This window comes from Macrotis lagotis, chromosome X (assembly GCF_037893015.1).
Source record: "Macrotis lagotis isolate mMagLag1 chromosome X, bilby.v1.9.chrom.fasta, whole genome shotgun sequence".
Lineage (NCBI taxonomy): Eukaryota > Metazoa > Chordata > Mammalia > Peramelemorphia > Peramelidae > Macrotis > Macrotis lagotis.
In genome coordinates this window covers 345,815,757-345,838,375 of record NC_133666.1, presented here as the reverse complement: position 1 = coordinate 345,838,375, position 22,619 = coordinate 345,815,757, and the positions used below count along the sequence as shown (strand labels likewise).

The following is a 22,619-nucleotide window of genomic DNA, read 5'->3' as shown; positions in this document are numbered from 1 at the left end:
CTGCAAGAATCTTTCCAGTTGGTCATCCATACCCCCTTCCTCCTTAATTTACCCCCTCCTTCAACCCACCCCAGGGAGGGGGGTGGAAATCTTTTCCCTAAGATCACTTCCATTTACACTGTATATATCTTATAGGCACAATTTTTGGCATGTTGTTTCTCCCATTAGAATGTGAACTTTTTAAGGGTAGCAATTATGTTTTTTCTCCTTTCTTTGTATATCCCCAGTATTTGTCAATAGGTGCTTTGGATTGACTCTAGGATTGACTTTCCAAAAAATGTGTTCCACAAGACCAAAGGTGAACTGATAAAATTAAGTAAAGGCAAAGATCAAGTGAAATTCTACTAGTTCTGCTAAAACAAAACAGAACAAAAAAACAATATACCTGTATGTTTTAACCTCAAGTCAAGTACAGAAATGTATGCTTTTGGACCTGCCCTCCAATTCTTTCCCTACCCTGTGAAAGAATTTCTCCTTAGAAATGAACACAGAGATAGGCTTAGGTTCTTCCCCAAACAATCCAGGGAGGAGAGGAGATTTCCCCATAGGCAGTGGAAATTTACTGAAAGAGGAAGTTGACTTCCTGACCATCTATTTGTAGATACTTGGAAGGAAGGCTTGATGTAGTAAGTTAAGAGAATCATTGAAGGATGCCTTCATACAAGAGAAAGGATAATTCCTAAAAACCTGTAGAGATGGGAGTAAGAGCTCAGTCCTCTAGAGGACAGGTAACATGACTAATTTGCTTTTAGTTACTAACTGAAGTTGTGAATAATATCTGCCTGCTAGTAAAAAAGCTTAGATTACTGTATTTATTTATTTATTTTTAGGATTTTGCAAGGCAAATGGGGTTAAGTGGCTAGCCCAAGGTCACACAGCTAGGTAATTATTAAGTGTCTGAGACCGGATTTGAACCCAGGTACTCCTGATTCCAGGGCCAGTGCTTTATCCACTGTGCCACCTAACCACCCTAGATTACTGTACTTATAAGATTAAAATTTGACTGTCTTAATATGAAACCCTGAAATAAATTTTCAAAGTTGGTTCATCTTGGTATGGGAGTTCCTATAACAGATTTGAATGTGTGCATAAAGAGGTGGGAATGGGATGATTGTAATATCTACCCTATCAGTCTTTTGGTTCTTTAACTAGAATTTGATATATTGGGAGTTTTCTGAATCTGACAATTTAGCATTAAAAATAGGATGCTTCCTCTTTATGATACCTAGATTAAATTTTAGAATTCAGCCCATCTGGGTTGAATAATGTAGTAAAAGGAAATGGGATTATGAAAAAGGCAGGGAAAGCTTCAGGAACTTTCATCTCTTTAAAAATAAATTAACTACAACCAGATTTACTTGAAATGGGATCCAGTTTGAGAACAATAATAATAACTAGTTTCAATAAGCATGAAATTTCCTGTTAAATAAAGGTCTCTCGGCTGGTATTCTTTAAAGAAAGGAACTGCTAGGCCTGTGTTTTAGGAACTTGGAACTCTCTTGAAGTGCATTGGTTTAAGAAAAAGAACACTGGACTTTGGATAATCACTTAACCCCCCTGTACCTCAGATTCCTTACAACTAAAATGAGGTAGCTAAATGAGAGGGGTATTTTTGAAAGTCAGATCTTTCAACTATACTTAAACCAGAAAAGCAGCTTTCTACTGTATCTACATATAGGATCAGCCTAGCATAGTCATAGGATCATCAATAGGTGATGCAGTATGGGGCACTGGTGATGAGTTGGAGTTCAAATAGTGAAAGAATTTCACAAGGATTCATGACTCAGGGTTATAAGGGACAGAAAAGCTTTATTTCTCAGGTGCAAGGTTATTGCATACAGGCTTCCTCCCCAATGGATAAGCATCTAGCAGGGGGAAAAGATAGGAATTATATAGGGGTACCTGGATAGCCAATGTGCTGGGAATAGTGTGGGGTATGGTGGCAGGGTCAGGGTGTTCAGGGGCAACAAAGGCTCATTTTGGGAACCAAAGAGCTAACAGTTTGATATCATGTTGGGCCTCTGCCTCTGTTTCCCTGTCCTTGTGGGATCCTCCAAGTACATAGATGGCTCTTATCTTCAAGGTCTGGTTTAAAGGAAGGCTTTTCTTAGGACTGTTTCTCAGAAAGAGTAGAAAGGAATATTACAAAAATATTTTTTTTTCTCAGAATAACAATGCCAGCATAGGGCATGATGTAGTCGACTATATAAAGGCTCAGAATTTAACTATTTGCTTTCTGCTTAGCCTTTCCATGTCAGTAGAGGGACCTTAGAGGTCATCTAGCCCAATCCTTTCATTTTACAGAAGATAGTTTAAATGACTTTCCCAAGTGAAATGACCTACACAACTAGTAGCAAAACTATAAATTTCCAACCCAGGTTCTCTGATTACAGATCTAGGCTTCTCTCCATTGTACCATGATGTTCCTTCACACTTTAGCACCTGCTAAAAGAGATTACATACCTTTTATATCAATAAAGATTTTCAGAATCTTTAAAAAGTCAAAGACTAGTGAGAGATTTTTTTAAGAGGCAGTAAGAGATAGCAATTATATAATTACAGGGATATAAGAAAGCCCATCTTCAAACCCAAGAGATGAAAGGATAATAGTAAGTAAAGCATGGGGTGGGAGACAGTAGTTAGGGATGGATATGAGAAGAAATATAGTCAAGGATCCATGTAATGTGAAAACTTTATAGGAATAAACTAATATTACTGATCACTTCAGTCAGAAAAGCAAGAAAATGACCAATTTGATTCTCCATTTGGTTGAAAGAAATGAAAAAACTAACTTTGTAATGAATGTTTATTGAACACCTATAATTTTTAAGTATTTATGTTTAGGGAATTCAGCCTAGCTGAAACTGTCTATGTATTCTATGAAATACTTCCAGAGAGAATTATATGGTTTTTATTTAACCTTTCAAGCTATCTCTTCCACTAAGAATGTCTGATAGTTGAAACTGTTTCCATGCCTAAATTATAATAACTGGAAATATCTAAATAAATAAAATAAAAATTAAATAAAGTCCTGTTAGCAAAAACAATTTTATGCTGAAAAATGAAATGGTTCTATCAGTTCAATCAGTAAGGAAAATTGTGTGGTTGCATTGCAATGGAGTACTAAAGTCAAGGTCAGGGTCTAAACTTTGTTTTGCAATTAGCATATTAAAGCTAAATATATGGGCAGCTAGGTGGTGCAGTGGATAGAACACCAGTGCTAGAGTCAGGAGGATCCAAGTTCAAATGTGATTTCAGACACTTAATACTTACTTAGTTGTGTGATCTTGAGCAAGTCACTTAACCCCATTTCCTTGCAAAAATAAAACAAAAAAAAAGGCTAAATATACTTTCTTTTTTAAAATAAGTTTTCATTAAGGTCTTTTTATATGATCATAATTATCCCAATATCTCTCCTTCTTCCTCTCTCAGAGTGTCATCTCAAATAACAGTATTCTGGAAATTCTTTCTCTAGCAAAAAAGGTATTCAATTATGCAAGTTATTTAGAAATACAAGTTTTGATAACAATGAGTCATTAATTATAAACATTTGGTAATCATCAGCATAGGAGTGGTTAAAGACAGGCCAATAGAAAAATTCTCCAAAGAAGAAAGTATGTTTAAAAAAAGGGCAGGGGATAAGGACAAAGCCTTTGGGAATCCATGTAATTAGGGATCAAGATAAGGTAATAGAGAAATTTGAGGAGTAGGCAAAACCTAGAGTAACTATGTTTCTTAGATCCTAAAAACTAAACCTATCTAGTTTTCATTTTATCTTTATTCTTTAGCACTTGTCTATACTACTCATATCAATCATATATTGACAGGGGCATCTTTTTAAATTATTCTTTTGCAATGTTATTTTATTTTGTTCTTGAACTGTTCTTTAATATATATTTAGGTTCCTTGTGGTATTTCTATGCCTTTTTCTCAAAAGTATCTAAGAGTGTCACATAAATAGTAGATCCTCAATATTTTTTTGTTCACAATAGAAAAGAAGGGGGTAACTGGTAGCACAATAGATAGAGCACTAGTCCTGGAGTCAGGAAGACCTGAGTTCAAATTCAGCCTACTTTGCTTAGTTGTGTGATCTTGGGCAAGTCACTTAGATAACCTGAAAAAACCCATCAGAACACTGAGATGTCAAGACAAAAGTCTCTAGATGGAGATAGAGCTTATTGTGAAAAGGCAACATTTTCATCAAAAGACAGACACATCTGATTTCTCTTTGTGACAATTACTTCTCTTTCTCTCTCTCTCTCTCTCTCTCTCTCTCTCTCTCTCTCTCTCTCTCTCTCTCTCTCTCTCTCCTTTTGCCTTTCACATATCATATAGTTGCAACATTTTCCATATTGGTGAAGTCAGCTAGATAGAAAACAGACTATGCTGTGGCAGTGAATAAAACCTCCCTTTCTTTTCTCAGCTCCATTCCCAGTTCAGCCAGCTCAGGTCCCTCCCTCTTGCTTCCATTTGACCATGACTCGGATCCCTTTTTATGTAATCAGCGAGTCCTTCCCCTCCCAACCACACAGCACGGAATAATAAGGAAGCCCATGGCTCTTGACTGCAGCGTGATTAAAAGAAGAAGGTGGATGTGGTAGTTTCTGATCCACTCTCCAGAATTTGGCAGGTATGTTCGTGTGTCTAAACATGGAGAAGAACAACAAGCCAGCATATTTTGGTGTCATTCATGTGACATTTGTGTGTGTCATCCATATTTAGATAGTCTAACAAAGCTTTATTTAAAGTGATTCCAGAGCTATGCCACCGTCCTCTGGGTGGAGGATGGGACCAAGTCTACCCAAAGTTGGAGATGTTACATGGGGTTGCTGTCTGCATTCATTAGTTTTACTGAATTGTTTTCTTTGTTCCAAGAGAAGGCTCTTTGGGGGTGAGCTGGGAAGAGTGCCTATGAAGAGAAGACTGTGATGTAATAAATCAAAGGCATCCCAACTCCTAATAATGTAATGGCAAATCAAACTAATCTAAAAGCAAAAGTAAACTAGGATTATTTATGTAGAATTGGATATTGGGTAATTTCTGAATATTTCTGTTTGGAAAAATTGCATTAGTTATAATAGATAAGACTTAGTTACGTTTTTGCACATTTTGTTTCCTGGTCAAAGTTTGCTGGTTATCTCTGGGTTAAAGGCAAATGGAAATCATGCAGTACAATATAATGCTATAAAAAGCATTTAAGTATCTCCTCTTATCAGCTGTGCAGAACATTAATACCAGGCACTAAATCAAGTGACTTATTTAATTCATAATAGTATTCTCTAAAGGAGCATACATATAAAACTCTAATATTTCCAAATTGAATTTTCAAGTTCCATGATACTAAATTAGGTAGCATTTGAGTATATGTTCACAAATATAGGATGGTCTCTTCAATATTCTATTTAAATCATAGATTATTATGTCAAAAGCACAATCAAACAATTTATGGGGAGAAGTGAAGCATTTTTTTTTCAATTTCAGTGACTTTATAGAATGCAATTAAAACACTGTTGCTGGGGTGGCTAGGTGGCACAGTGGATAAAGCACCAGCTCTGGAGTCAGGAGTACCTGGGTTCAAATCCAGTCTCAAACACTTAATAATTACCTAGCTGAGTGGCCTTGGGCAAGCCACTTAAATCCATTTGCCTTGCAAAAAAACCAAAACAAAACATTGTTGCTTTTAAGAAAATTGAGGGGGTAGTTAGGTGGACTGGAGTCAGGAGGACCTGAGTTCAAATTTGACCCCAGGGGCAGCTAGGTGGAGGAGTGGATAAAGCAGCAGCCCTGGAGTCAGGAGTACCTGGGTTCAAATCTGGTCTCAGACACTTAATAATTACCTATCTGTGTGGCCTTGGGCAAGTCACTTAACCCCCTTTGCCTTGCAAAAAAAAAATTTGACCTCAGACACTCAATATTTACTTAGCTGTGTGACCTTGGGCAAGTCACTTAACCCCATTGCCTTGCAAAAAACAAAAAAAAAAAGAAAAGAAAAAATTGAAAGGTTAAGTGTAAGAGTTTATGATATGAGCAGAAGATGGATATGGCTATTGAGATATTTTTTGGGGCAGCTAGGTGGTGTAGTGGATAAAGCACCGGCCCTGGAGTCAGGAGTACCTGGTTTCAAATCCAGTCTCAGACACTTAATAATTACCTAGCTGTGTGGCCTTGGGCAAGCCACTTAACCCCGTTTGCAAAAACAAACCTAAAAAAGATATTTTTTCATAGACATGTACCAGTAGGAACATTGTACCATCTTCCTCCTTCCACATTTATTCCCATCTATTACAACTGGTATACACATTATTATACATTATAGATGTAAATAGAGGAGAAGCTTCCTTTTTCATAAAAGATCAGGTATGTGCATGGCTTTACTGTCCTTCATATATATATATTAGATATAGAATATATAGACGTTTAACACATAAACAGATATATAACAATATGTTCAGGATCCCAATCCTACTATCTATTTGGACATGGCCTCTATGCAATATTGGGCCTAGAACACATAGAACTCTGGTCTAGTGCTTCTAGAAGTAAATGTTTCTTTTATAAAGTGGCTGACAAAAAAAAAAGAGAAGTGATTTGAGATAAAAAACTACTTCATCATAAATAAACAAAATTTCAAATCAGTCCCAAAGGGAAATCAGAACTAACTCCTGAGGGCATTCAGGGTGAAAAATTAGTTTAGAATATGTATTAATAACAAAGGTAATGTTTTCAAATGCTCTTAAGACTTCCTGCTACTTATTGGATTTTTGCTAAAAGGTTACTTTTTTACTAACCTGTTCTAATTTAACAGTTTAGAAAAATAAGTCAATGAGATATAGGATCTAATTTTCATGAGTCAGCTCTTTTATTATCTTATTTACCATGTGTCCAATATATAGTTATAAAAACGAATTAAATTTTTTCCCCATTTTTGATTTGTAATATGCTCAACATTCAGGATCTATGTTATTAAATTTGTTATTGTTTCCACTTTGATAGCTTGACAGAAGCATTCCTAATGGCCAACGAGGCTCAACCTTGCCCATGTGACATTGGACATAAGATCGAATATGGAGGCCTGGGAAGGGAAGTGCAAGTTGAGCACATTAAAGCTTATGTAAGCCACCCGCCATCTAACACAGACAAGGCTGTGATTGTTGTTCAAGATATTTTTGGCTGGCAGATGCCCAACACCAGATATATGGTTGATATGATTGCAGCCAATGGATACACGTAAGTATGAATCACAAAATACTGTTTTTCTTGAACTTTTCTCTCAGTTTTTCCTAGTATAATTTTTTTTTAGGTTTTTTTTTTGCAAGGCAATGGGGTTAAGTGGCTTGCCCAAGGCCACACGGCTAGGTAATTATTAAGTGTCTGAGACCGGATTTGAACCCAGGTACTCCTGACTCCAGGGCTGGTGCTTTATCCACTATGCCACCTAGCCGCCCCCTAGTATAATTTTTTAAAAGATTAAAAACCTCTAGGAAAATATTATTCCTGTATTGCATTCATATTACACTGTAGTAAGGTTATGCCTCCAAACTGAATTCAGACTGTCACTGATCCCTAACTCAATCCAAATCACAAAAGGAGAGACACCAGAGGCCTGGACTAACATCTGATTGTCCTTTGTCCTATAACCCCTTAGAAGTTGGGACAACTTTGGAACTGACTTGAAGGTCATAAGAATAACATAGGAATCTGTTTTGGTTCAAAATTCCTTGAGGCAACTACTTATTCTGAAGTTGGTTTGATGCATGAACACTGAATCAACCCAGCTTCTAAAGGGGTTTTCTGAGTTTAAAGAAATCTTAATTTCCTTCATAATCATTGGTTCTTCAATTCTTTGCACTGTGGCTGGTCCTGGGCAATTCTCCTGTAAAACTCCCCCACTTCCATCCCTGCCTCAGGCTACCTTTGCTTAATGACCTTTTCTCAGTTTTCATTCTTCTTGATTGGCTTAGACCCTGCAGACCAACCTCCCTATCTTTGGGGTGTTCTCTTCTTTCTCAGCTTCTATAACATTCTCCTCTCTTTGTTTCTTCTTACTTGTCATTTTCTTCTCTTCAGGTCATAAATGTGGGTGTCCCTCAATACTTGGTGCTGAATCCTCCTCTCCTCTGTCTGTTCTCCTTCCTTTATTGTCCTGTGTGCTCCCATGACTTAAAAGAACAGAACAAAACATCTCAATGCAGATGACTCCTAAAACTCTCATATCTGAGTCAGAACTTTCCATTGAGCTCTTATCCTGTATGCTCAACTACCAACTAGACAATATTTTTGCACGTCTCACCAACACCTCAAATTTACATGATTCCAAATGAACTAAGAATCTTTTCTTCAAGCCTTGTCTCTTCTACTCTTCCAGTTTCTTCTGATAGTACCACAATCCTATTAGTCACCCAGGTTCAAAACATCTTTCGATTTTTCCTTTTCCTTCAGTTTATAAACCCTAGTGGTTGCCAAATTATTACTTCTACTTCTATCTCTATATTTTTCACATTGTTTCAATTGTTTTCTCTATATTTGTCCTCATTTTCTCTTATAAATAATGGTCTTTTAATTAATCTTGCTTTAATTTAAGAATTCAGCCACTACCTACTTCTTTATATATAAGACACTGGATAAAGGTTATAAAATGAAATTTCAAAAATAATTTTCTTCCCAAATTTTCCGTGGAAACTCAAGTAGATTTTCCTTTTTCTTAGATCATCCTTTGTATTTTGCTCATGCATATATCTGCAGTATCCTACCAAGTGAAATATAAGCTCCTTGAGAAAAATTACTGTCTCGTTTTTAAAAGATTAAGCTTAATTTTTATTTTCAAATGAAGATCTTACTTCTTTCTTCCTCCCCCCCCAAAAAGACTCAATCAAATGTCTTAATTAACGTACTTTGAATCCATCATCTCTCAGGAGATAGGCAGCATGTTTCATCATGAATCTTTGGAATTGTGGTTGATCATTATGTTGATCAGAATTCCCAAGTTTTTGAACTTGTTTTTATATAATATTGTTGTTATTGTATAAAGTTTCCCCTGATTTTGCTTCTTATCATTATTTAGTCAGCTCAGAGGAGAATACAGCACCAAGTATTGAGGGACATCCAAATTTATGGCATGGGGTTTTCTTGCATAGATAGTGGAGTGGTTTGCCATTTTCTTCTCCAGTTCATTACACAGATCAGGATATGAAGACAAACAGGGTTAAGTGATTTGCCCAGGATCACCCAGCTAGCAAGTATCAGAGGTCAGATTTGAACTTAGGTCTTCCTGACTCCAGGCCTAGCACTCTACCTGCTGTACCCTTTCCTTATCTTTGCCTGTTAAAATCCTTTTCCTCCCCAAGTCTCAGTTCAGGTGTCACCCCTTCCATGCAGTCTCCCTAGACTTACACAATTTTCTCCTTCACTTTTTCTTAACTTGTATTACAACTTATCTTTCCTTACCCTTGTATACCACATCTTTCCTTACCTAATATTATTCTTTTTTAGAATTTATTTTAAAATTTTTCTATATTTTTTAAACTATATATAAAACCAAATTTAACATTCATTTAAAAAATTTTTGAGTTGCAAATTCTTTCCCTCCCCACCCCTCCTTCAGAAAGCAAGAAATTTGATATTGATTAAATATGTACAGTCATGGGGTGCTAGGTGGCGCAGTGGATATAGCGCTAGCCCTGGAGTCAGGAGGACCTGAGTTCAAATCCGGTCTCAGACACTTAATTATTACCTAGTTGTGTGACCTTGGGTAAATCACTTAACCACTGTCTTGAAAAGACCAAAAGAAATGTGAAGTCATGTAAAATGTATTTTCTCCTAATCTTATTCTTATGTGTGCCCCTTCACATTCACCCTGTGGTCTAGGGGGCTGATAGGTAGTGCAGTGGATAGAGCACCAGCCTTGGAGACAGGACCTAATACTATATTACTTGTGTGACCTTGGGCAAATCACTTAACCCTGACTGCCTCACAGCCAGGTTCATTTCCAGTTATCCTGATTCTTATCTGGCCACTGGAGCCAGACAGTTCTGGAGGAGAAAGTGAAACTGCTGACTTAGCACAGCATCCCTCTCACTCAAATCCAATTCATGTGTGAGACATGGCATCACCTTTCTTATTTCATGGAGAATAAAGGACAAACATCATCAACATCATCAGTCTATTTTTATTGTTGCATCTCTAATGCCTATCACAGTTTGATTTGTAGAATAAATCTAGTGGGATTAGAATTATTCTATATAGCTCTGACAAAGAAAACCAGTACCAATGGGTAAAAGTTGCGGGGAAAACAAGTTTAATCACAGAATAAAAAAGCATCTAAGCATCCAAATTGCCAAAAAAGAGAATGAATCTCTTCGTGAACTGGCAGGTTTACTAATACTGGAGCTATTCAAACACAGGCTAGAGCAGGACAGTTTCAGAAAAACCTGAGAAGACTCATTTGAACTGATACAAAGTGAATTGAGCAGAACCAGGAGAACATTGTACACAGCAAGATCAACTGAAAATGACAGCTATTCTCAGAATACAATGATCTGAAACACTTTCAAAGAATTTATGATGACAAATGCTATCCATCTCCAGTAAAAGAAATGATGGATTCTGAATGCAGATTGAAGCATACTTTTTAACTTACTTCATTTTTATTTTCTTGTTTTCCTTCTTTCTTTTCTGTGTTCTCTTTTGCAACATGGCTAACATGGAAACACATTTTGCATTAATGGACATGTATAATCTAGATCAAATGCTTGCCTTCTCCAGGAGGGGGAAAGACAGGGAAGAAGGGAAGGAACTTGGAACTCAAAAATTATTTTGAAAAAATATAAAATATTGTTTTTACATATAATTGAGAAAAAAATGAAACAAAAACATTCTTTAAAAAAAACACAATACAGTCTAGTTGATCTGTTGATCAAGACGGTCTTTTCTCCTTATAAATCTTCCTACTGTGTAGTAGAATTTCTGAATTAGTAGGAGGTTGAACTAGATCAGGGTTAAATGCACAAAATATAACACATGTAAAGGGAAACAAGTACACTGAAATAGTTACTAATTATTTTTAGATCATAGATTCTAGGTTAAGAATCTTTAGACTAAATGATTTCTAAGGTCCTTTGTGACTCTAAAATATGATTTTTTCTATATAATTTTGTAGTTGGATTTTTAACTAAAGAAGTTATATCTTTATTTCATTTTATGTTTTTTTTTAGTTTTTGCAAGGCAATGGGGTTAAGCGATTTGCCCAAGGTCACACAACTAGGTAATTAAGTGCCTGGATATGAATTCAGGTATTCCTGACTCTAGGGCCGGTGCTCTATCCATTTTGCTACCTAGTCACCCCTAAGAAGTTATATCTTTTCTTTTTATTTTTTTAAGAAGTTATATCTTTAGAAAAGTGTAGATATTAATTTGACCACTATATTGGAGTGGAATTACTTCTTTTCCTTACCTATTTGTCATTTAAAAGAAATGGTTCTTGAGTTAAAGGTTGACTTTCTTGTCCTCTGACACTGAGAGGTGACTGGTTTGAACTGAGACGACCTTTTAATAATCTACCTTGGCAAATGGTTAATTGGCAGGAAAATATCCACAGTGAGTAAACATTACATAGGGTAAAAGTACATGGAGTCTATTTAGTGAAGAAAATTTCATGGTCTTTCAATTAAGGTGGAATGACTGGTCCAGAGAGTTCCTTTAAGTAAATAAGCATGTGGAACCAGTGCTTAAGACCAGGAGATGCCCAGATCTGCTGGGCAGTTCCCAACGGGCTCAACTATAGCTTCCCTGTCTTTTTTTCCTTCTTAGACCTGATTTGTGATTTCTTTAGTTGAATTTTTTCTTTTTTTTTTTATGTTTTTGCAAGGCAAATGAGGTTAAGTGGCTTGCCCAAGGTCACACAGCTAGGTAATTATTAAGTGTCTGAGACCTGATTTGAAGCTAGGTACTCCTGACTCCAGGGCCAGTGCTTTATCCAATGCACCACCTAGCTGCCTCCTGAATTCTTTCAACTAAATAGAATTCTACAGGAATTACCAATGCATGTTGGCACCTTCCCTGCAATTTATTGTCTTAGAGAGTTGTCTGGGACACTGAGATTTGACTAGGAAAACAAAATCAGCATGTGTCTGTCCAAAGAGGAGCTTAAATGAAGGTCTTCCTGACTCCAAGGCCATCTCTTTATCCACTAAGCCAGATTACCTAGTATATTATTTATTAGTATTTTGTATTGTATTTAAATATTTTTAATAGATTTATGTACTATTGTATGTTATAAACTGTATACTCATTGTTGTGGAATCAAAGATTTTCTTACTTGTCACCAGGAGAGTTTTATCCTTTTATCCTTTTGTTTTCTTTTCTTTATAAGAGAAATTCTGCCTAGGAATGGGCAAGGGATATAGTAGGGTGCATTGATCACATTTCTGGTCTTATATAGACTACCAACAAATTAAGAATTATGAATATGACTGGAATACTGAAGGTGAATTAACTTTTCTATTTCATAGAACAATCTGCCCAGACTTCTTTGTAGGGAAAGAACCTTGGCACCCATCTGATGATTGGTCAACCTTCCAAGAATGGCTGAAAACAAGAAATTCTAGAAACACTGATAAGTATGTGATCATTTTATTTCCTAAATACTATGATTTGAGCAGGTGGGTCTTTTCATTTTTTGTTATTCTGTTGCCTATCACACAGTAGATATTGTCTTGAGTTGAATTGAATAGACCAGTTGAATGAACCCAGTCAGGTGGGATATGGACATGGACCCCCAGAGCAGGAGAGGAGAAGCAGCACTGCCCTTCAAGCCCTGCTGGCTGAGTTGCTGCCCACAGCTTCCTGAGCCTACTTAGAGCATAATGAAGTAATATTAAGGCTTCTGGGAATAGCTGGAAGTTGACAGACTAGTCTGAAGGGGTGAGAGAAGAACCATAGTCAGAGTCCTAATTTTTTTAGTTGACATATGATCAAGTTCTGACATATTCTGATATGATCTAGTAAGCTTTTTTGGAAGAAGCCGGGAAAGAGTGAAAAAAAAGCCTTGAATCCTGGGAAAGCTTCATTGAGTTAAAAAAATGATGAATGATGGGGTATGCAGAGAATGACAAAGATTCAGTAAGTGCACTTAAGAAAGGGAGGACATAAGCAGTGAAAGTAAGTGATGAATTCCAACCCTGTATTGAGGCTTGGTCTGGGAGAGGCCACAAATGAGAGCAGTGTTGATTTGTTTAGAGTCATCCATCCTCCTCCAACTGCTGAGGGTACAACAGCAAAGGGATATAAATCAGATTTTATTTCTTATAACTCAGCTGAATTCTGAGCCCCTCCTAATTCTATTTTTTAAGATAGAAATGAGGAAACTATTGAGGAAAGAGGGAAGTACCATGCTGAAAAGCCTTCAACTTAGACTCAGCCATTGACTGCATGCTATTTACCTCAGAGAATTCTAGTCTAAGAGAATTCTAATCTAAGTACATTTGGAGAGTCCCAACATCAGAAGACAGGCTCCAGCCAATGGCTATTTTTTTTTTTTTAGCCAGACATGAAATTGTTTTGTAGCTTCAATAGACTGATGAAAACACAGCTTCTGAGAGCCTGAGATGCAAAGAGGGGGGAAAAAGATTGTTAGCACAGTTTATTAAATAGAAGAAAGGGAACTCACAACTCACATAACTCCTGCCATTGACACAAATCTCCATGTTCCATTTTTCAGTTTCTCTTCATATAAGAGAATTAAAAAAAAGGAGGCATTGTGTTAAGTGCCTCTAATTTTGAATATTTCTATCCTCAGATTGTATTGTCCATTTTTGTTCCCCTTTGAAGCTTCTATTACTTATTACTGGTTCCTACACATTCTCACGTTGCATATTCAATAGCTCACTTTGGTCTGATAAAGCCTAAATTCTTTTGGTTTACTTCTATCTTACAATAGATGAAAGGCAATAGATAGTGAAAAAGAATACTTTCTTTTTGCTTTAAAATAGGCTCTATTTAATATCTTGTCTTCAAATCACTTTTGGGCAAACAGATAATATACATTTATTAAACATCTGTTATGTACAGCACAGTGATAAATGCTTGAGAATACAAAGAAAGGCAAGGCTCATAAACTAATGGGGAAAATAACATCTTTAAAAGAAGTTGAAGATAGGGAAGTAGGAGAAGGGGAAGGAAGGGAGGGAAAGAAGAAAAGGGATGGGGAGTGCCTTTGGGGTGAGACAGTATGAGGTAAGAAATAATGAGATGACTGCCTTTGGGACCCTCCCTCCTTAAACAGAGGATCAGGAAGGAGTTCTCTATTATCCACATTCCATCCTGCCCAATGAGGGAGGGAGGGAGGTGACCCAAAGGAAAGTGATATGGATGAGATATGAGTTTCAAGGTTGATGTAATCTTATTGGAGGGTACATTCCTGGAGACCCATGATGAAGCCCAGGAGAACAGCCAGATAGGCCACTACAGCTATACTGTAAGGTAGGCAGAACATGATCTATTAACATTTCTTACATAGGAAAGGCTAATCAGGCTAGGGATACCCCTCTTTCTCCCATCAGTTTGACCTCAGGTTCTTTCTTCCTTTCCTAATCTTAGATGTAGCCTATGCTGGTGGTCAGCTACATGGCTGAATGATCATCTAGGCTCACTTTTTAACAAAATCACTGACCTTCCCCTGTCCCCAGCCCTCTCCCCACCATTCTCATCAGTGGGAAAGGTAGTACAAAAGTGATGCTTCTCTCTCAGGTTGAAGGTTATTTTATCCAATTTTTTCTTCACTTTTCAATGAGCCTTTGTCTAAACACCAAGATTTTTTCAAATTCTACCCTCCAATTCCACTTCTATTGGTGTATACTTATATACTTGGAAAATTGAACAATGATCGTGGGTACTGAGGCCTAGGAATTTGTGCATTGACTCCCTATGCTTTACACTTGAGAATTAATTTAATACTTAGAGAGTCTGTAGAACATAGAGGAAACAACATTGTGAGAAGCCATGAAACTAAGGCAAAGTGAAAGAAAATTTTTTGTTTTGGAATTTTAGGAAATTTATTGCCAAGTGAAAACAGTGTTCACCATGATGATCATAAGGGGCAGTTTTACAGACATACCCATGTCAGAGAAAAATGGGAACCATAAATATCAGAAGGAAATTAGACAAAATAAAAACTAGTGCTGTCAACCTCTGACATTTTTGAATGGCCTTCCATGTTCCTTTCAGTCTCCACAGAACTTTCCATTTATCTTTTTCATTCTCCTTTAATTAAATCTGCTTTTCCTTTAAACCATCAGCATTCATAATTTTAACTTATTAATTTTTTTCACTTTGCTTAATTTTGAGTAATTAAGACTGTCAGGAAGTTGTAGCATATGTTAAACCATTATTTTAAAATGTTATATATATATATATTTTAAAAAGTTTATAGTTTAAAAGGAAAACAGTATATTTTCTATTTTTTTCCTTGAAAACATACATCACCTCAGTTACATTTCTTTATAGGAATCATTACTTTTTTGCAGCTATTGTTTATAATCCTACATATGTTCTCATGTGTGATTCTTGTCCATGCTTTTCCATAAAATCTCCATGGAAAATTTATCCAATGAGCTAGAAGTCTTTTCCTTATGCTTTTCTTATCCTGAGAGTACTATTAGACTGCTCTGACTTTCCAACTGTTATTTTCCATGTCCTATTCATTTCTTTCTGAGTTGTATTTGTCTTTATGTCTATTATGCAATATCTTGCATAAAAGACAAAGTTGGTAGTCCCTACAGCCTGAATATTTTCATCATGAATCTTTCCATTGCCCTTTGGGTTATTTGTAATTTTAATTCTTCTATTATTGTGTGTTCCTTGATTGAAAATCATGTTGTATCACTTGATATTAAAGAGATGGAATTTTACAATACTGACCAATTAATTCCTGAGAAATTCCCCAAACCTGATTGCCTTGCTCTGTTTGTTTCTGATCCCAGATTACTATCCAACATCAATGCTTAACCAAGTCATCTATTTGTGTACTAATTATGTTGTGGCTACCATATAGTTGCAAGTTTGCAATCTAGTTTTTTCAGAGTTTCCATACATGTTTTTTCAATATGTATAACTCTATCTCTTTCAAGTAAACATATCTAGAAAATGCACCAAACCAATCCCGAGAAATCTACAGAAAGTTACAGTCCAGCTTGATAGGAGTCAGACAACCAGGGAGGTCTGTGGACACTGGTTTGGGATTGGGTCAGGAGAATACCTTGTGGAGCACTCCAGGCAGAGCCTGAACATAAGTGCAAATGGAGATCTTGAATCCATACCAGGATACCACAGATGGATCACTATAATTGGGACACTTGCCTACTGGCGGATTTGTGACCTACTGGGATGTTTCAGGCCTGAACACAGGAGTGGAGGCCCTGGGTGGGGTGGAGAGGAAGGAGTAAGTCAGCAAGATAAAATATATATCTCATATAGGAGGATGGTATGAATCTTTAGAGTTCCCCCCCTTTAGAATTTAATTTCTCCTTTAATCTACCCTCTCCCTCTAGCATCCCCTCCTCCTTTCTTCCTTTTCTTTCCTATTTCTCTTCATAGAAAAAACAAGCAACATGGAAAATAGATCAAGAACACATGGACTGTGTTGAAGATGCTCTGAATGAGACTCAAATGAAAGAAAAATACCCAAGATTAAAGGCAGGAATCTAAATCTATAGTAAATCTTTCTTGTGTTTTACATAGTGCTTCAAACAGTGGTCGTAGTTAAATAACATACAGAATATGAATTAAAAATCTTATTTCTAAACAACAGAGTCTTAACTACAATAATAAAGTATTATAAAAGTATTCTTAAAAATCAAGTATTATACAAGAATCATTGGAATATTTGAACATTATGACCAAAAAAGAACCTTAGAATACTCTTTTTACGAGATCTTAAAAGAAAACCGCTCAACTCTCTTGGAAGTGGAGGGTAAAGTAAAAATAGAAAGAATCCACTGTTCATTTACTGAAAGAAACCCTCAAATGAAGTAGGAATTCATACCAATATTTATATCCATTTGAGATGGTGATTTTGAGGGGATTCCATAAATTAGGGAATGGATGAACAAATTATATTCATGTAAATATAAAGAAATGGTATTATGTTGATCTCTTATGAGCACAGTTCTAACAACCAATCATGATTCTGGAAGACTTATGATGAAATATGCTATTTACTTCTGATAGAGAGACTAGACGTGGCCAATGTGAAAAAAATTTTTTTTGATTGACTAATGGGTTTTGCGTCTTTTGTCTTCTCAATCGGGGCAAAAGGGAATGTTAGAAACAGGAAGGTGAGATTTTTAAAGAAAATAAGAGGTGTTTTATACAGTTATGGGGCTTGATAGATACCATTAGTATGGTGTTATTTGTAAATAAAAACATTTATAGGATTATTTAAATAGTTATTTTCTAAAAGGCAGTTAACATATCCAGTTTTCTTAAACAGGTCTGCCTCACGTTAAATCTTGTAATCTCTAAGCTTCCAATTTTAAAATTATTTAGTTTTGTAATTCCACTTTTATAATACTTGATTTTTTTTGTTGTGGTTAAGACTCTTTGTTGTCAGAAATGGTTGAAAGTCCTCTATTCAAGATCCACCCCACCCCGCCTCACTGCATTATATTCACTTTTGCTAGATAAGTCATTCTTGGCTGTAAGCTCAAATCCTTTGCCATCTGAAAAAAATCATATTTCAAATTCTCCACTCCTTTATAGCTGCTAAATCATGTGTGATTCTATTAATGGCTCCTTGGAACTTGAGTTGTTTCTTTCTGATTTCTTGCAGTATTTTTTCTTTGACCTGAAAGCTCTAGATTTTGGCTATGACATTTTTAGGATTTTTCACTTGAGTTTCTTTTAGATGAATATTGCATTCTTTATGTTTATAGGGATCTTGTTGATTGGGTAAGGTTTTGTATCCCTATATAATTCTTTCTTCTACTTCTTTTTCAACTTTTTCTTTCAGCCTCTCATTTCACATATAAAAAAATATCATAAACCTTTTTAAGATAAACTCTTGCTTCAGCTCGTGTTCATGCTGTTTTTCTTTGAGCCATTTATCTTCTGAGTTTGTTTTGAATGTACTTGACACCCATTATGTCATTACAGTGGGGTTCTTTTTTGTTGTTCATTCTCCCAGCTTACTTCCTGACTTCTGATGTTAGGTATGCAGTCTGTCACACTTCCTAAGAGATCTGGGTAGATCCTATTGCTACTATCTTGTAATTGTACCTTATAATCAACTTAATAGGCCACTACTGGAGGTACTGCACCAAAACCTTTTGTGGAAGCAGAAATGAAAGATGTTTCAGATGGGGTCTTCTGAATTGTCAACTTGATAATCCTAGAGAAAAAGTAGGCAGAGATCAGGACAGTGACCTATTGAGTGTAATTGCACAATTTCAGAGGGAGGATGGGAACATGAAGCATTGCTTTCAATGCTCCAAAAAGTGGTCTTATTCTGGGCAAGTTCTGATAGCTCTGAGTCTGAGTTCTGCAAGTTCCAGTTTTGGGTTATGGTCTGAGCAAAAATACACTGCTGCTGGATTCTGCCCCTAGCAATCAACTAGGAAGTTCTGATTCAATGAGAGAACTACAGGTTCCCTTTTGGTCTGGGATTCCTACCCTGATTATTCTTCCATAGGCTAAGCTAATTCCCTCTTTACTCCCTGGGGGACTGAACCAACTTCTCATTTCTTGGTTACAGCCCAGGGCCTCCCTCCCTACCTGGGAATGCCCATGTCTCCCTTTTCTCTTTCCCCTCCCTCTATCCAGGTAGCCTTCTCATTCTACCCTGGACCTATGGTCCAGAACTAGGTACTATGTGACAGAGCTGCCAAGTGAGAACTGTCACTGTTGCAATGGTCTGCTGAGGGTCTAAGAGTAAACTTGTGTAACTATCTTATAATAAACTTAATAGTCCACTATTGTAGCTACTGCACCAAAATCTGTGTGGAGGCAGAAATTTAAGATGTTTCATAAATAACTAGATGGGGTCTTCTGAATTGTCAACTTATATTTCAATATTTGATAATTCTAGAGGGGAAAGTAGGCAGTAGTCAGGACAGAGATCTACTGAGAAAGAGGATTCCTGACAAGCTAATGAAAGGGGCCACCAAGACGACCAAGAGGACTTCTGTGTATTAAGAATATTTTCTTCAAAAAGAATTTAAAGGGGGCCGGCTAGGTGACGCAGTGGATAGAGCACGGCCCTGGAGTCAGGAGTACCTGAGTTCAAATCCAGCCTCAAACACTTAATTACCTAGCTGTGTGGCCTTGGGCAAGACACTTAACCCCATTTTGTCTTGCAAAATCTTTAAAAAAAAAATTGAAAGGGAATAGATGGGATAAATGTTGAATGACAATAAAAAAAATGAAACATTATATCTTAAGACTAGAATAGACCAGAGATATGGAGTTAAGCCAAGACCAGTGACATAACAAAAACTCAAAAACAACTTTTACCGGCAGAAGTTATGCAAATCCCTTTTTATGCTTAATGAACTTAGGGATATCAGCTTACTAGAGGCACTTTTCCTAAAAATGCATGCCTATATTTATAATTGTTTAGTTACCCTCCTAATTATCTTTTAAAAATACATTCATAAGAACCAGATAATGGTGACTGAGTTCAAAACATCATAAAAAAAAAACAATACATGACTATACCCATGTAAAGAATTAAAAGCACTGTATACTTAAGACAGCATTGTGTCCGAAGAGAAAAAACACTTCTTTCCCTTTATTGAGGAATGGGCAGGATTGGAGTCTACATATGTGGAATATTACATATATTGTCTGAATCAATAGATAGCGTGTCACTGAATTGTCTTCCCCCCTTCTTTTTATACTGTTACAAGGAATGACTTATTGGGTATGGGGGGGCAAGGAGGCATGTATTTAGAAATGGTGATATAAAAACACAAGTTATCAGCAAAAATTAAGTTTTAAAAAGGCATTCATTATGAACAGACCTAGGTTGAATACATTCAGGCATTAATGACTTGTCTATATGTGTTTATTATATGTGTCTGTGTATGTTAGAATTGAGTTCATAGTTCTTTGCTTGTTAATAGGATCTCTGAAAGCAAGAATATCCTTTCCCTTATACAATTTCTCCTTTTTTCACTTATGTTGCAGTGGTTTGATTTTGACATCACCAATTTTACATTAGGGTTTAAGCAGTTGAAAAATCTGGTTCAATATAAAAATGCCTTTTAACATGGTCTAATCAAAATTGTTATGGGTACAACGCTATTGTACTTGGTGATATGATTAATGGTTCAATTTTCTCTTTAGCTGTGAAGTCAATCTTGATTTCTTAATACCTTTTACTTATTCATTACAGAGAGGCCAATGTTGTTCTTAAGTATCTGAAAGAGAAATGTCATGCTCAGAGAATTGGCATTGTTGGATTCTGCTGGGGTGGAACTGTTGTGCATGATTTAATGATGAAATATTCAGAATTAAAAGCAGGAGTCTCAGTCTATGGTAAGCCTTTCTTATTTTAAATGTCTTAGTGATCTTAATGTGTATAATTGTGGCAAGATTGAAAAAGAAACTTTCCCCAATTTATTATCTTAAACACAATACAATACCAAGAGATGCAAATATATAATCACATTTTAGAACTGGAATCATAAGATTATTAGGGTCCAATGTAGACTTAAGAAAATGAAGCATAGCCTTTCAGAAAATATTCACTCAATAAGTTTATATTGAGTATAAAAACAGGGTATCTAATACTTTTCAGAGTAGAAACAATAAAAATTGTCTATAATTTCTGTGGAAAAAAGAAATCTAAGTCCTAGTTGAGGCTTTGCTACCAATTCCCTGTGTGTGACATTTGGGCAAATAACTTCATTTCCTTTACTTTGGATTCCTTGTCTATAAAACGAGAGGCTCAGATTAGATGATTTATAAGATCCTTTTCATTTAAAAAATATATAAAATAAACCTATTTGTATGTGACACTTCAGTTAGCAATTACAATTAAGTCTAGAAAAGAACTCTCATAAGTCATGTAAAAGTTATGTTAGTTACCTGAGATCTGACATTACTCATCCTTAAAGTTGCTAGGAGGACATAGGTATACATGGGTGACTATCAAGTTTAAATTCCATAAAGATGTTAACTTATACAACTAAGATATACTGTGTACAATAAACCCCTGGCTTTTATATTTATGTAATCTATAACGTATATTCGCCCAGAAATCTTTTAGTCCATTTATTTCCAACCTTCAAGATTTCTCTGATTATTTTGCTGTTTGTCTAACAAAAACAAATGCTTATATTTTATTTATGAATACAATGTATAAAAATTTTTTTAACAACATTTTTTAGGTATTATCAGAGATTCTGAAGATGTATATAATTTGAAGAATCCTACACTCTTTATTTTTGCAGAGAATGATGCTGTAATTCCTCTTGAGCAAGTAAGTAGTTATCTTAAAGTGGGCTGTTTGTATATAGATCTAGCAATTGCATGTGATCTTCTCTGAGAAGAATTAGACTAAGTTTCAACATTCTGGTACAACTAAAAACTCATCCTTTTCATGAGGTCACCTGAAAAGAATTCTTTCTTTCTTTCTATCTATCTATCTATCTATCTATCTATCTATCTATCTATCTATCTATCTATCTATCTATCTATCTACCTACACACACACACACACACACACACACACAACTGTGGGTATATACAAGACATACTTGCTCTCAATGAGAAATAAAACAGAATAAAGTGCTTCTTGAGGTCAGGGACTGCTTTCGTATCTCTTAGAACGAATATGAATTCAGTTTTATGTTTTCCAAGTGAAGACCACTGTATCCCCTATGTCTGAATCCAGGTGCAATTTCAAAATATGGGGAAATTATGCTCACATAATTAAAGAACAGCTCTAGCAAAGTATCAATCTTTAAATAGTCCAATTACATAATGCATTATATCAACCTAAACTCATTATAACTGCCATCCTAACATTAAATAGCCATGAATTATTTTCCCTTTGCCTAAGGTAAGCCATTCTAGCTGTAGGGCAAATTTTGAACAATGGGTAATTTGGAAACTGCTATCAAGTAAACTGTTAAAATAATATCATAAAAATGTTTTGCATCATAGGTCACTTTGTTGGAACAGAAGCTGAAAGAACACTGCAAAGTTGATTATCAAATTAAAGTATTTCCTGGGCAAACTCATGGGTTTGTGCATCGCCAGAGAGAAGATTGGGACCCTAAAGACAAACCACATATTTTAGGAGCAAGAAAAGATGTAATTGACTGGCTGAACAAGTATATTTAGCCAATAGCAAGACCTAGCCTTTTACAAATTAACATTTCTCCAAAACTGAATTGTTACTTTAATTTTCAAAATTTTGAAGACTATTAAAATTTTACCAAGAAATCATAATTTCCATCATGAAAATTATATGCTTATTCATTTAATAATTATTCTCATTAAGTTCACTGTTTATCTATAGATAACCTAGGTTAAGATCTATACAAGTAATTTATACTGAAATGTGAAAATAAACAAATACTAATGGAATGTAGTATCAGGAAAGAAAACTTGGCTGAAGGTAT

General features: G+C 35.8%; 1 protein-coding gene across 1 annotated transcript; it reads left to right on the top strand.

Annotated features, from left to right (window-relative positions):
* Positions 1-666: 666 nt before the first annotated feature.
* On the top strand, positions 667-22,497 carry CMBL (carboxymethylenebutenolidase homolog). Its single transcript, XM_074205899.1, has 7 exons — positions 667-728; positions 4,424-4,630; positions 6,994-7,227; positions 12,507-12,614; positions 20,384-20,526; positions 21,381-21,472; positions 22,159-22,497. Exons 3-7 carry the CDS (start codon positions 7,013-7,015, stop codon positions 22,336-22,338), a joined length of 738 nt encoding a protein of 245 aa, XP_074062000.1. The 5' UTR covers positions 667-728; positions 4,424-4,630; positions 6,994-7,012; the 3' UTR covers positions 22,339-22,497.
* The last annotated feature ends 122 nt before the right edge of the window (positions 22,498-22,619 follow it).